Source organism: Moschus berezovskii, chromosome 8, assembly GCF_049115385.1.
Source record: "Moschus berezovskii isolate FMDL1 chromosome 8, NW_MosBer_1.0, whole genome shotgun sequence".
Classification (NCBI taxonomy): Eukaryota; Metazoa; Chordata; class Mammalia; order Artiodactyla; family Moschidae; genus Moschus; species Moschus berezovskii.
The window spans coordinates 92,955,788-92,969,956 of record NC_142467.1 but is presented as its reverse complement, the minus strand read 5'-3'; the positions used below and the strand labels follow the sequence as shown (position 1 = coordinate 92,969,956).

Here is a 14,169-nt window from a genome sequence, read left to right as displayed (position 1 = left end):
TTCTGGCCGCGACAGTCCAGCCATCACTGGCCGCGAAATCCATCACTTAGGCCACATTGAGGACAGTGGAGAGGTTAAGGAGATCGAAGTCCCCGCGGCATGGAGCGACAGGATGGGTTCCAATCTCCCTGCTCAGGCGTGGGCGGGGCAACCAGGCACGCGCCACAAGCGAGGAAGGCCCCCGGCACAGGCCCCGGGTATTTGTGTCAGCGCCGTCGCCACCGTCCCAGCCGATGGGTCGGGATACACGCTCGCGGTCGCGGTCGGCTGGTCGCAGGGGTCGAAGGCAACGGAGCCGGAGCGGGAGTCGGAGCCGAAGTCGGAGCGGAAGCCATGGGCGGCGAAACCGGCGTCGCCGAGACGACGAGGGGCGACACAGACGGAGGCGGAGGAGTCGGGAGCGCAGGTAGGGTCGCTGTGTGAGCCGGAGAGCTGAGAGCCCCTCGAGTTAGTCAGGGAGGGCTTCCTGAAAAAGGGGACGTCTGAGCACGTCGGAATTAATCAGGCAGCGATAGGAAAGCGAGAGGCTCCAGGAGCAAGGCGTTGGGGAATCGAGGTCCGAGAGGAAGCTGGAGACCAGATCGTGCAGGCTTGTGTACCGTCATGAAGCATTTGAGGGTTATTTAGAGGGGAGTAGGGAGCTGTATCGGAGAAGGCAATGGCAAGCCACTCCAGTACTATTGCCTAGAAAATCCCATGGATGGAGGAGCCTGGTAGGCTGCAGTCCATGGGGTTGCTAAGGGTCGGACACGACTGAGTGACTTCACTTTCACTTTTCACTTTCACACATTGGAGAAGGAAATGGCAACCCACTCCAGTGTTCTTGCCTGGAGAATCCCAGGGATGGGGGAGCCTGGGGTCACACAGAGTCGGACACGACTGAAGTGACTTAGCAGCAGCAGCAGGGAGCTGTATCGGAGAAGGCAATGGCAAGCCACTCCAGTACTCTTGCCTAGAAAATCCCATGGATGGAGGAGCCTGGTAGGCTGCAGTCCGTGGGGTCGCTAAGGTTCGGACACGACCTAGAGACTTCACTTTCACTTTTCACTTTCACACATTGGAGAAGGAAATGGCAACCCACTCCAGTGTTCTTGCCTGGAGAATCCCAGGGACGGGGGAGCCTGGTGGGCTTCCGTCTGTGGAGTCACACAGAGTCGGACACGACTGAAGTGACTTAGCAGCAGCAGCAGGGAGCTGTATTGGCCACCTCATGCGACGAGTTGACTCAGTGAAAAAGAGTCTGATGCTAGGAGGGATTGGGGGTGGGAGGAGACGGGGACGACAGAGAATGAGATGGCTGGATGGCATCACCTACTCGATGGACATAAGTTTGAGTGAACTCCGGGAGTTGGTGATGGGCAGGGAGGCCTGGCGTGCTCTGATTCATGGGGTCGCAAAGAGTCGGACACGACTGAGCGACTGAACTGAACTGAAGGGAGCGGTGGAGGATTTCGAACCAAGAAGTGATGTCTGGATTACCTTGCACAATTCTCACTGGTTTTCGCGTGGAGAAGGGACTCAGCGGGACTGCAGGAGTGACACCAAGGAGCAGGAACGTAGTAACAGTTATCCAGGCAACAGATGATGATGGCTTTCTCGAGGGGAGGCTGTGAGAAGGTACAGTGAGAAAGTGGGTAAATTTGAGAGGGATTTCCAAAGTAGAAGTGACAACACTTGTGTTCCTGGGGTATGAGAGAGAAGAACCGTTGATGACAGGTGGCAGGACTCGGTTGAGTCCTTGCACTTGTTGCTCAGCTTCCCATCTGCCCACAGCCCAGAAGAAACTGACCAGACTTGGCTTGAGTCTGCTCCAGCACAAGGGAATCAGCATGGAAATAGGGACTGACTCTCAGAGCTGGGTTCTACTGCTGGCTCAGCCTGTAACTGGCAGTCCCTGCCCCACTTTCATCCAAGTTCTGTCATTTGTGCCCTCAGGATCTCCACAGGGGCTCTGGAAACATGCACTGTCTCCCATCCCTCTAGCCTGTTCTCCACACCATAGCCAGGGTGTCTGTCATCCACTGACCACCCTCTAGGTTTGAGAAAGTGACTTTTCCTTTTGAGTCTCATAAGATCACTGTCACCCAAGAATTCCAGGAAGATAAAAGCAATGAAAATAGTAGAGAGATGGTTTAAACCAGGATTTGGTAAACTACAGCCTGTGGACCAAGAATAGCTTTTACATGTTTAAATGTTGAGGGGAGGGGGTGGGATGGGAAAGACAAAAGAGTAGTACTTCATGACACATTAAAATTACATGAAATTCAAGTTTTGGTGTCTAGAAATAAAATTTTATTGAACAAACTTATGCCCGTTTGTTCATGTGCTGTTCGTGGGCCATTTTTGCCCTGTGATGGCAGAGTTGAGTTGCTGTGCCATAGACCATCTGGCTCTTCACAGAAAAAGTTTGCTGACTCTGGTTTAACGTTTAATGTTGATGTTTTAGCAGTGGTTTGTGGGTAGCAATAAATTGTTATTGTCACTTATTGGTTTCTAAGATTTTAGTTATTCACAAGAATCAGTCAGTCTAGATAGGTCATGAAAATCAATTTCACTTATGAAGATTTGACCAAATTTGTAGTTTTTGTTTAAGTAATGCAAAATAATTGGTTTTCAAGGTGTAAATTTTTGTTGTGAGCTTAATGGGTGGAGCACTGGACAAAATAAAGATAGATTTAGTTGCTCAAAGGCCCCCAACATAAAAGAATTTATCCCCGGAGTTCATACTTTGCCCGCCCTCCTCACCTGCCCCATCAAGGCTCTGTATTCCCACCAGTCTTACTCCTGCCTGTCCTATAGAGCCAGGTAAACACCACCCTCTTTCTGTAAGCCCTCCCTGGACACCTTGTTATTGTTGTTTAGTCGCTAATTTACTTCTGACTCTTTTTGCAGTCCCATGGACTGTAGCCCACCAGGCTCTTCTGTCCATTGAATTCTCTAGGCAAGAATACTGGAGTAGGTTGCCATTTCCTTCTCCAGGGGATCTTCCCAACCCAGGGATCAAACCCATGTCTCCTGCATTGCACACAGATTCTTTATGACTGAGCTACCCGGACACCTTGGACAGAGCTTATGGTTCCCTCACCATCTGGTCCAGGCCACCTGCCCTGCTGCCCTCCCTCCCAATCTCCCCCTCACTCACTCTGCCCCAGTCACACAGGCCTGCCCGCTGCTGTTTAAATGTGCCAAATGAATTCCTGCCCAAGGGCCTTTGCTCCTGCTGTGCCTTTTGCCCCACCACTCTCCAGATCTCTCCATAGCTCTCCCACACTTCCTCCAGTGTCACCTTCTTAGTGAGCTCCTCTCTGACCTCTGCATGCCCTAATGCACTGTCACTACCTAGTGGCTCATGGTCCCATCTAGTGTCACACTTGTTGATGTGAGCCCCACAAAAGAAGGACCATCAGTGTGTGGGTCACTGCCATGTTCCCAGAACCTAGACCAGCTCTTGGACCCCAGCAGGTGCCTGCCCAGTCAATGGCAGTGGGACAGGTGACTGGCCAGCAGGCGGCAAGCAGAGCTTTGCGGGTTCCCTCCACAGGTCGGATTCAGAAGAGGAGCGGCCATGGCGAGGCAGGCAGAGCCGGGTCCCCCATCCTGCCCACCGGCACTCACAGGACCGCTCCTCTCAGTCTGACTCGAGCGATGAGCAGCAGCAGCAGCAGCGGGGCCAATGGGCTCGCCGGCAGAGGCGGCAGCGGACACGTTCCTGGTCCCCAGGCTCCTCAGCATCCAGCTCCACATCCAGGGACCACTCACAGAGCCCCCGGGAGGTGGCGGCAGCGGCCCTGAGCCAGCAGCAGAGCCTGCAGGAACGCCTGCGGCTGCGCGAAGAACGGAAGCAGCAGGAGGAGCTGATGAAGGCCTTCGAAACTCCCGAGGAGAAGCGGGCACGCCGGCTGGCCAAGAAGGAGGCCAAGGAGCGGAAGAAACGGGAGAAGATGGGCTGGGGCGAGGAGTACATGGGTTATACCAACACCGACAACCCCTTTGGTGACAACAACCTGCTGGGCACCTTCATCTGGAACAAGGTGAGCCTCGGGCAGCCAGGCTGGGCCCTTAGTCCTGCTCATGTTGCTTGCCAGTCCTTTCTGTCTTTTTGCTTCATACACGGTTTACAGCTTATTTCCAAACACGTTGTTTAGCATTCCCAGTGCACATGCCCAGGTTATATGTGCCACTGACATTGTGTGCCCGCACGAGCACACTCACCAGCTTCCACCAGCTTCTCTGATGACACTCCTGTGGTGTAAATTTCAGGCCCTCCACCCACAGAACCAGCCTAACCTCAGGCAGGATGGGAGAACAGGGTCTCAGCATCACATGCAGGGTGGGATTCTATGGTCGGGGCAGACAGAGTTCCACGATGCTGGAGTGGACTGAGCCAATTCTGCAGGCGGCAATTCCTGCAGGCAGCCGATTCCCTCAGCTCACACCCCTCATCGGCAGAGCAGGTGCTTCGGCCTGGTGGGTCCCCACCTGGTAGAGCAGTTATGAAGTGTGGGAGGCTGTACTGGGTGTTCCCAGGGAGGGTGGTGGGAGGAGGCAACTGTCTCAGCGGGTGTGTGGCTGGCCCTTCCAGGCCCTGGAGAAGAAGGGGATCAGCCACCTGGAGGAGAAGGAGCTGAAGGAGCGGAACAAGAGGATCCAGGAAGACAACCGTCTGGAGCTGCAAAAGGTGGGGGCGCCCCAGGGTTCTCTGCTTCCCTCCTGAGGGATCCAAGGGAAGCAGACAGAAAGTGAGTCTGACTCACCCTGGCTTAAGTCCAGGGGGACTTGATTGGCTTTCGTGAAGAGTTTAGGGGAGATGGGCCCCAGGCATGGCTGGATCCAGAGGCTCGTGCAATGACTCTTACCTCAGCTTTGCTGGCCTCCAGGATTTATTCTAAGGCCCTCCCTGCTGGGTGGCCAGAGCAGCCCTGGCCACTAAAGCTACTGTGTCTCTAGCAGAAAGAGGGTTCCCTTCTGCCCCAGGGTCTGTCCAGAGCTTCAGGCATCCCTGGACTGATTCCTGTGTCCAGGGCCAGCCCACTGGGGCCAGGCGCCGAGAACAGTACCCTCCCCCAACCCTGAGGAACCCCACAGGCTGAGAGAATAGGGGCAGACCCCACGAAACCCCATTGTCTGCTGTCCCCCCTCATTCTCTGCATGCCCCCTCAGGTGAAGCAGCTGAGGCTGGAACGGGAGCGAGAGAAGGCCATGCGGGAGCAGGAGCTGGAGATGCTGCAGCGCGAGAAGGAGGCAGAGCACTTCAAGACCTGGGAGGAGCAGGAAGACAACTTTCACCTACAGCAGGCCAAGCTTCGGTGCTTGGGCTCCCCAACCCCTCCTCCTCCTCCTCGACCTGCCCCTCCTCCTCCTAGACGCCCCCTCCTCCTGGACCTGAGCGGGTGGAACCCACCCTTGCTCCGCACCCTGCCCCCTTGGCCCTCAGGCTTGCACCCTGCAACTCCTCAGGGTCCCTCCTGACTCACTTTCTGTCTGCTTCCCTCATCATTGCACTCTCACCCCAGGAGGCCGGGTGCTGTGGGTGGCACAAACACATGGCTGAGTAGAGGGTGCCAACCAGCCCTGACTGGCTAGGCCCTGGCTGTCCCCAGCCTTTCAGGTGTTTTGCTCATCGGCTTCATCTGCAAACAAGGAAAGCGAGGCTTCTCAGGTGTCAAGAGTTGTCCGAGGTCATGTGGGCCCTGAGCCTCAGGCCTTGCCCCTACTCACCTGGCTACCCACAGTCTCCAGGGGCTCAGACCCGCCTAGTCACAGGGCTCTCTGGGGTTGGAACAGGGTTAGCCTCTGATGCCCATCGCCATGCACAGCACTGAGGCTTTGGATCTTTCACCCGGGCTGTCCTCTCTGCCCCTCTGTCGTGGCCCACCCACTGTTCTTCAGACCCCACCTTGCTCCTGTCTCTGCCACTTCAGGGCCTGTGCCTTCCAACTTTTCTTGCTTCTCAGCCTGATGCCTCTGCTTCCACAAAGCCTTCCCTGACCACCACCCACAGCGGGCTGGGTTCCTCCCCTGGCTCCCAATCCTGGAGGGAGGACGCACCCCTGGTTCTGACCCCACCCTCTGCTCCCTGGCAGGTCCAAGATCCGCATCCGGGATGGACGGGCCAAGCCCATTGACCTGCTGGCCAAGTACATCAGCGCCGAGGACGACGACCTAGCCGTGGAGATGCACGAGCCCTATACCTTCCTCAACGGCCTCACGGTGGCTGACATGGAGGACTTGCTAGAGGACATCCAGGTACGCCCTGCAGTGTGCCCCCCCAACCACCACCTCCAAGCCCCCACCCGTGTCTTCACACCATCTCTGCTCCCTCCTCCAGGTCTACATGGAACTCGAGCAGGGCAAGAACGCAGACTTCTGGAGAGACATGACAATCATTACAGAGGACGAGATCTCCAAGCTCCGAAAGCTCGAGGCCTCGGGCAAGGGGCCAGGTAATGTGGGTCTAGGCCAGCAGTGTCGCACCTCTGGGTCTGGTAGGAGTGGGTCAGGGGCTCTTCTGCTGGTGGGGGAGTCTCACCCAGTAGCGCCAAGGGCTTCCTTTTAACAGTCACCTAGCGCTTGGGTCTTGTATATCAGCACCAGTGGGACTCTTGTGTTTGGGTGTCAAGTTTTCACTGGAGGCTCAATCTGCTTGAGTGAGAGCAGGACCCAACTCCACTTGGTAGGAACGTGTGTTGTGTGGAGGGCTTTTTTTTGGTTTGTTTTGGGGGTTTTTCTGGCCATGCCATGTGGTTTGTGGGGTCTTAGTTCCCTGACCAGGGATCAAACTCATGCCCCCTGCAGTGGAAGCTCCAAGTCTTAACCACTGGACCACTAAGGAAATTCGTGTTCCTTTTTAATCGCTTTTCTTTTCTTCAAAATGATTACACGCATATAATTGCAAAGAGGACAAGCTCTAAAGCAGTGTCTCCCCCCACAGCACTGCTGACATCTGGGCCCAGACCATTTTCTGTGGGCCTGTCCTGGACCCTGTAGGGTATGGACAGCCTCCCTGCCCCCACCCATTCAGTGCCAAGAGCCCCTAGTCGTGACAATCACAGATGTTCCCTATATGGCCCAGTGTTCCCGAGAGGAAACAGGTTCAACTCTGGTTGAGAGCCACTGTCATAAAAGCTTGTCAGCAACCACAGGAGCCCTGCTGCTCCTGCCCTTGGAAGCCACTTGCGTTAACGGCATCCCGCTCCTAGGGGCCTTGAGTCTGTGTCGCTAAGCTCTCAGCCCCATATCGTGCTGCCAACCCACAGCAGCTGAGGGACAGGCACCGCTGTCCCCTGAGCTTGTGTAGATGCTGCTCAGGCGGGGTGGTTGGGGCCATTTCCTTCCTCTTTGGAAGAGGAGGCGCATCTTTCATCTTCAGAAGTGGAGTTGTGTTTCAGCCCTCCTCTCGGGGCGCATCCTGTAGTAAGTCCCAGAGAAAGGAAGGGACTCTGCCATCATCAGCACATGTCCAGCGAGTAGCTCGGCCACCAGGAGTGGTCAGCAGCCTCCCCAAAGCCTTCCTGTGCATAGGGGACAACCTCCCGGAGGGTTGCCAGAAGAGAAGTGAGCACACGGTCGTCACATTTAAAACAGCATCCACCTTTATGGAGTTGACAGCTCAGGACCATGGAAGGCATGGGGGATTTTTTTACCGATGACCCCACCTTCAGCTTCACTCCCCAGGGGACCAGACACCTGGGAAGCTCCCATCCAGCCCCCTGCCCCCCTCCCTGGGCCCTTCCTCCCTGTTCTCCTGAGGGTGGGGTTGTGTGCCACCACCCTTCTGGGGCTTCCTGCCTTCGCACCAGCAGTGGAACCCTGCTTTCTGGGACCTCACGTCTCTCTTTTCTGTGGCTTGGCCCAGCACCCTCCAGTAACTTCTGGAGCGAGGCAGGAAATTGTTGGTATCCCACATGTCAGGAAGCATTTCCTCTCCCCTCACTGGTATTTGCAGGGCTGGGGCTGGAGCTCAGCTCTGGACGTTTTCCTTCTGAAGCATAACCCTGCCCCAAGGCTGCAGGAAAGTGTGAAGGGAGATTGTGCCAAGTGTCTGTCCCCAGTCCCATACCCCCCCCACCCCCACCCCCGTTTCCAGAGCTCCCTGAGCGCCTGGCCCAACCCTGTCCCCACCACATCAGTCACCCCTCTGTCCCCTTTCTGCCTTGCATGTTGTGGTTGGGACCCCAGGTGGCTCCAGGTGTCCTCAAAGAACAAGTGTGTTTGTTTTCTTTGGGCCTGATTTCCAAGAGAGGAGGGGAGCTGAAAGGTGTGACCCCACTGTTCCCAGAGCCCTGAGGATGGCAGTCTTCCCCCTTTCTAGTTAAACTGGCCCTTTCCTTGCCTTTCTCCTTTTCCTTCTCTCTTTTTTTTTTCCTGTTCCCCTGCCCCCGGGCGCACTGCATGTGGCACTTCCCCACCTGGAGATTGAACTCGTACCCACTGTAGTGGAAGCACAGTCTTAATCACTGGACCTTCAGGAAAGTCCTCCTTTTTTTTTTTTCTTTTCCCCTCCCATCACCTCCCTTCCTCTCTTTCTTTGTAGCTGGGGAATCCTCACTATACAGCAGGGTGTGCAGGGGAAAGTGGGTCCTTGGACACCTCTGTGGCCTCCCCAGGTCCCCACCCTGTCACAGCCCCCATAGGTCCTTTAGACAGTGGCTCAGCGCCTGTGGCTTCTGTGGATTGTTAAGTTTTCACTGGTGGCTCCATCTGTCTTAACAAGCAGAGGCCTGACTTCTGTCTGCGTCAGTGCAGGACACAGTCCTGCCTGGCTGGGTATGGAGGCTGCTGCCAGATTCAGTTTTGGTCCCGTGACGTGTGTGCACCTGCGGGAGACCACAGCCAGGCCGCTGGTACTGCAGGCTCCACTGAGGCCTGTGCTGCTTGGGAGCCCAGCTGCTGGTTGCAGGGCCCCACGTTAGTTGGCTGAAGGGACTCGGGTTCTTCTTGACCCTGTCTGATTAACTGTGACTGTCTGTCCACTGGCAGGGGTTGGAGAAGCCAGCTTTTGAGCAGGGAACACGAGCTGGTCACCTGCCTACTTTCACCCAGCGGCAGTGTACTGAGCTCCAGGGGAGCCCAGCATAGTGCTAAGCAAACAGCAGCTGGAGGTCCCCGCCCTTGGGAAACTGAGAGTGAGGCCCTTAGGCCAAGGGAGTAGGCTGATGACTGTGGAAGGCCTCTCAGTGGACGGGACATTGTCTCAGGACTGAGGATGACTGAGATCTAGGAGGCCAGCTTCATGGGGAAGGGCTTACTGCTGGTGGGAAGCTCGCATGGCATGTGCAGAGGCCCTGGGGTTGGGCGGGAGGGTACGCAACTCGCTGTCTGATGAGCCACAAACAAGGAAGCCAGCCAGTCAGCCTCTGCCTCGCTATCTGGGGCCACTCAAATTTGAGGGGTTAGGGCCTGGACCCAGCCCTTACCTGAGCCACTCCCACCCCACTGCAGGTGAGCGGCGAGAGGGGGTCAACGCCTCAGTCAGTTCCGACGTGCAGTCAGTCTTCAAGGGGAAGACATACAGCCAGCTGCAGGTTATCTTCCAGGGCATCGAGGGCAAGATCCGGGCTGGGGGCCCCAACCTGGACATGGGCTACTGGGAGAGCCTGCTGCAGCAGCTGCGGGCCCACATGGCACGTGCCAGGTAAGCGGGCGGGGCCTCGCTGGGAGCCCCCCCACCAGCTCCCAGCTGCCTTCCCGCCTTCCTTCCAGCCTCCACTGAGTACTTGGGCTTTGTTTTCCTGGGTCAATAGACATCATGGGAAGCCGCCGAGGCCACTGCCTCCCCATCCGCAGGCCCCACACTCCCAGTGTTTGAATTCCCTGCGTGCTTGGGACCATCGTGTAAACACAGTTCCTATCTGCCACGGAATACAGTCACTTCTAAATTTATCCTCTTCCTCACAGTCTGTGGTCCTCTTCCGGCCCAGGGCAGGGACCTGCCCCCTCCTGGTGTCTGCCTGTGCTGCAGCTCCTTGTTGCCCTCAACCTGGCCCTTGCTGCAAATTGGGGGTCATGAGAAATCTTGGGTAGGGGCCTTCCCCATGGGGCCTACGGATGACCGACTGGCCTGCCCCCCAGGCTCCGGGAGCGGCACCAGGATGTGCTGCGGCAGAAGCTGTACAAGCTGAAGCAGGAGCAGGGTGTGGAGAGCGAGCCGCTATTCCCTATCCTCAAGCAGGAGCCGCCATCTCCCGGCCACAGGTAAGTCCTGGCCTGTCTGTCCCCACTCCCCAGGACCCTCTCCCGCCACCGGCCCTGATCAGCCCAGCCCTCTCCGCAGCCTGGAGCCTGAGGACCCAGCCCCCACCCCACCAGGGCCCTCGGAAGGCGGCCCTGCAGAGCCGGAGGCTGAAGGGGCCACGCCGGCGGAGGGCGAGGCAGATGGGGAGGCGGTGCTCATGGAGGAGGACCTGATCCAGCAGAGCCTGGACGACTACGATGCTGGCAAGTATAGCCCGCGGCTGCTCACGGCACATGAGCTGCCGCTGGATGCCCACGTGCTGGAGCCTGACGAGGACCTGCAGCGCCTGCAGCTGTCGCGGCAGCAGCTTCAGGTCACAGGTGCGCGGTGGGGACGGGGAAAGAGGTGTGGCTTCCCTGTTTATGGGGTGGGCAAGGGCGGGGCTTCCCAGCGGAAACGGGCATTGTCCTAGAACCGGCTTGGATCCTCCTCCGCCAGCTCCCCTGAGTGTGTTTGTTCACTTGCTCGCTCGTTTGTCCCGAGGACATGGGGATGGATGGTGGTGTTTACTTCCAGTGCCCGGCTCTGCTCTGAGCTCCTTACATGGCCTGTGGGCCAGGGCCTGGGCCTCCCGGGGTAGCCATCGTCCCTGGTACAGAGGAGAAACCGCCTCGGGAAGACCGGAGCCAAGGTCCCTATGAAGGCCCTTCGGGCAGCTCTGCAGGGGACACGTGGTGTTCGGTGCCCACCTGGGAGGACAAGAGGCGCAGGGCAGGCAGGCCGGGAGCAGGGAGTGTGACAGGGGTCCGGAGGGGGGTGTCCGGGGTCCCAGGTAACGCGCCCCCCACCTCACCCCCTGCAGGCGACGCCAGCGAGAGTGCAGAGGACATCTTCTTCCGGCGAGCCAAGGAGGGCATGGGCCAGGACGAGGCACAGTTCAGCGTGGAGATGCCGCTGACCGGCAAGGCCTACCTGTGGGCGGACAAGTACCGGCCGCGCAAGCCGCGCTTCTTCAACCGCGTGCACACGGGCTTCGAGTGGAACAAGTACAACCAGACGCACTACGACTTCGACAATCCGCCACCCAAGATCGTGCAGGGCTACAAGTTCAACATCTTCTACCCCGATCTCATCGACAAGCGCTCCACCCCAGAGTACTTCCTGGAGGCCTGCGCCGACAACAAGGACTTCGCCACGCTCCGCTTCCATGCCGGGCCGCCCTACGAGGACATCGCCTTCAAGATCGTCAACCGCGAGTGGGAGTATTCGCACCGCCACGGCTTCCGCTGCCAGTTCGCCAACGGCATCTTCCAGCTCTGGTTCCACTTCAAACGCTACCGCTACCGGCGGTGATGGCCGGGCCCCCTCCTGGAGCCCCACGACCCAGAGAGGGCTTGTGCAGAGCCGGCAGCCTCCCCTGGCCGGGCCTCGTTCTCGCAGGGCGCCCCCTTCCCTGCATGAACAGGTCCCACTTCCCTGCGGAGCCTACCTGGGAAAGCTGAGGGGACACACAGACAGGTGGGCCTGTGGCACTGACACACTGAGGGGCTGCTAGGGGGTTTTCAGAGCCCAGGGGACCCAGCAGGTGTCGCCAGACCTTGGTCCCTGGGCTCACACTGAGCCCCAAGCAAGACAGGCCCCACATTGGCCATCTCAAGTCAGGGCCTCGGGGCTGGCAGGGCACTCACTGGCCCAGGATGCTGACGGGTGGGTGTGGGACCAGTGGGACCCAGGCTCCAGGGCCTTGAGTGCATGTTCCCCCAAGAGACTATCTGGGGATGTCTGAGCTCTCAGGTCCCCCAGCTCACCCCTGTGCTGGCTGGGGGTCAGTCTCCTCCCCATGGGCATGGAGGTCCCGTTACTGCCCACTATCAAGTCTAGGAGCAATATCCTTCCATAGCTGCCGCTCCGGGGGCCCCATCTGGCCTGGGCATTCTCCTGCCACCCAGAGCCACTCTCCTTGTCCCCAAGTCTTGGATGGGGACAGTGGAGAGTCTGACAGGTACAATCTCTCACCAGGTCACAGACTGCCAGTGGGCCCCCAGGCCGGCCCCAGCCCTTGCCCCGCCCCAGAAACAGGCTGCTTTTTAACAATTTCTTACGGAGACATTTCCAGCCTCAAGTGGGATGAAGCCTGAAGGGCCACCTCCACTCCTCAGACAGCCTGGTCCAGACACCTTATTTCATCTGGAAATGTGTACATTTCAGGTTGTTTCTCTACAAAGATTTTTTTAGGTGGGGGGAGAAAAATCTTGTTTATTTTCATTTAATTGGTCTACTTGTGAGAGTGCATGTTTTTTTAATAAACATGTTATTTTAGAATACTTTTAGATTGTCAGAAATGCCACAGAGGTCGTCTCACGTTCCCGCCCCCAACGCCCATATCCACACCCAGCTGTCCACATTGCTAACATCTTGTGTAACCACAGCACATCTGTCAGAACTAAGGCACCAAACAACTAAGACCTTTAGAAGACAAGTACAACCCCTAAAAATAGTCAATAATGGTTCCCGAGGGAGCTCCTCATCATCTGAGGGTTTCTTCCATCTTTTTGCCCCCCACCCTCATCCCCCAGAAGGAGGGTGCATTTCTAAACACTCCAGGGGGTGCTTAGCTGCTCACCTAACCCAGGGGACGACGCTCAGCAGTGTCTAGGGACAAGTGTGGTTGTCAGGACCTGGGGGACTCCTGGCATCAGGGGTGGGGGCTCCACACCCCACCGTGCCCAGGACGGCCACCCTCAGAGAGTGATCTGCCCCTAGGTCCCCTGGACGTCTCCCAACCCTGACTTAACTGTGTCCAGGAGCCTCTGGTTCAGCTCTGGCCTCCACTGATGTGCTCCACCCCACATGTTCTCATACGTCAGTGGACACGATCTAGACAGCAGGGCCTGGGGACTCGGGGGTGAAGTGCACGTGGTCAAGGGGCACCCACTCCCCACTGCAGACCCTGGCCCACCCAGCCAGCCTGGTCCAGGTGGAAGACTATCCTTTACGGCTGCACGAAGACCCCATCCATCCCCTTTGGGACCCTCCATGGACATCACTAATCAATGGCTAATTGCCAGAGCGATCAGCATCCTCTGGGCAGCCACTTCCAGTTGATCCCTGACCTGCTCCACCGTCCTGGGAGCAGGACAGGCCCTGGAGCAAGGTCGAGTCTGGGGCAGAGCTTGCTCACCAGATGGGTGGGGCCCTGTTCTGTTCTCAGCATGCAGGCTGTGTGTGGCTTCGATGACCTGACCTTTAGCAGGCGTTACCCAGACCTCACACCAGCCATTCATGACAGCATTTACATCCATTTGGGGAACAGAGTCACAGAGGCCCACATTTTCAAGCCTAGAAACCAGCAGTCAGAACCCAGCCTTCTCCAACCTCCCATTTCCAGCCTCAGTTTCCCTACCTGCCCCGAGAGGAGTCCTCCCAGCCCCAGCGTCTCAGTTCCTCCTCACTTCACTTCTGAAATCCAGGTGGCCTGTAGACCCCAAGGGAGGCAGTGGCTCTGGGGGAGGGGAACAAGGCGGCCATGTCCCCAAATTGCTGGGCATGTATTTAGCAGGAGCCCCCAGTCCAAAGGGAGGAGAGCTGCTCCAGGCAAGGGGTCAGGCTGGGGCAGGGGAGGCACGAGGTCTAGGGGTCCTAGAAGGGACTCTGAAGGCTCCCTGGGGGAGGGCCATGCCAGGCCTGGGAGGACAGGGCTGCCGGACAGAGAAGGAAGTTGGGCCTGCCTTGCAGAGGAAAAAGCAACAGGTGCTTCCAGGGCAGTGAAGAAAAGTGAAATTCACTCAGTTGTATCCTACTCTTTGTGACCCCCATGGACTGTACCCCACCAGGCTCCTCTGTCTGTGGGGATTCTCCAGGCCAGGATACTGGGGTGGGTTGCCATTTCCTTCTGCAGGGCTTCCAGGGCAGGGCTGAATGCAAGTCCAGGTGCTGGACTCTAGGGCACTGGGGAGGCATAGAGGGTAAGTGAGCTGGGTGGGACACGAGCTGGG

General features: G+C 57.7%; 1 protein-coding gene across 2 annotated transcripts; it reads left to right on the top strand.

Annotated features, from left to right (window-relative positions):
• Positions 1-169: 169 nt before the first annotated feature.
• On the top strand, positions 170-12,498 carry CACTIN (cactin, spliceosome C complex subunit). 2 transcript variants are annotated; one of them, XR_008686467.2, is made up of 11 exons: positions 170-406; positions 3,542-4,031; positions 4,583-4,678; positions 5,161-5,306; positions 6,084-6,246; positions 6,329-6,443; positions 9,442-9,634; positions 10,072-10,194; positions 10,274-10,554; positions 11,037-11,692; positions 12,194-12,498. XR_008686467.2 is itself a non-coding variant. In XM_055430561.2 (10 exons), the coding sequence occupies exons 1-10, from the start codon at positions 234-236 to the stop codon at positions 11,525-11,527; spliced, it is 2,271 nt and encodes a 756-aa protein (XP_055286536.1). In that variant the 5' UTR covers positions 170-233; the 3' UTR covers positions 11,528-12,498. The 2 variants fall into 2 exon arrangements, 1 of the variants encoding a protein (XP_055286536.1); XM_055430561.2 differs by having other exon boundaries at positions 11,037-12,498.
• Positions 12,499-14,169: the final 1,671 nt, after the last annotated feature.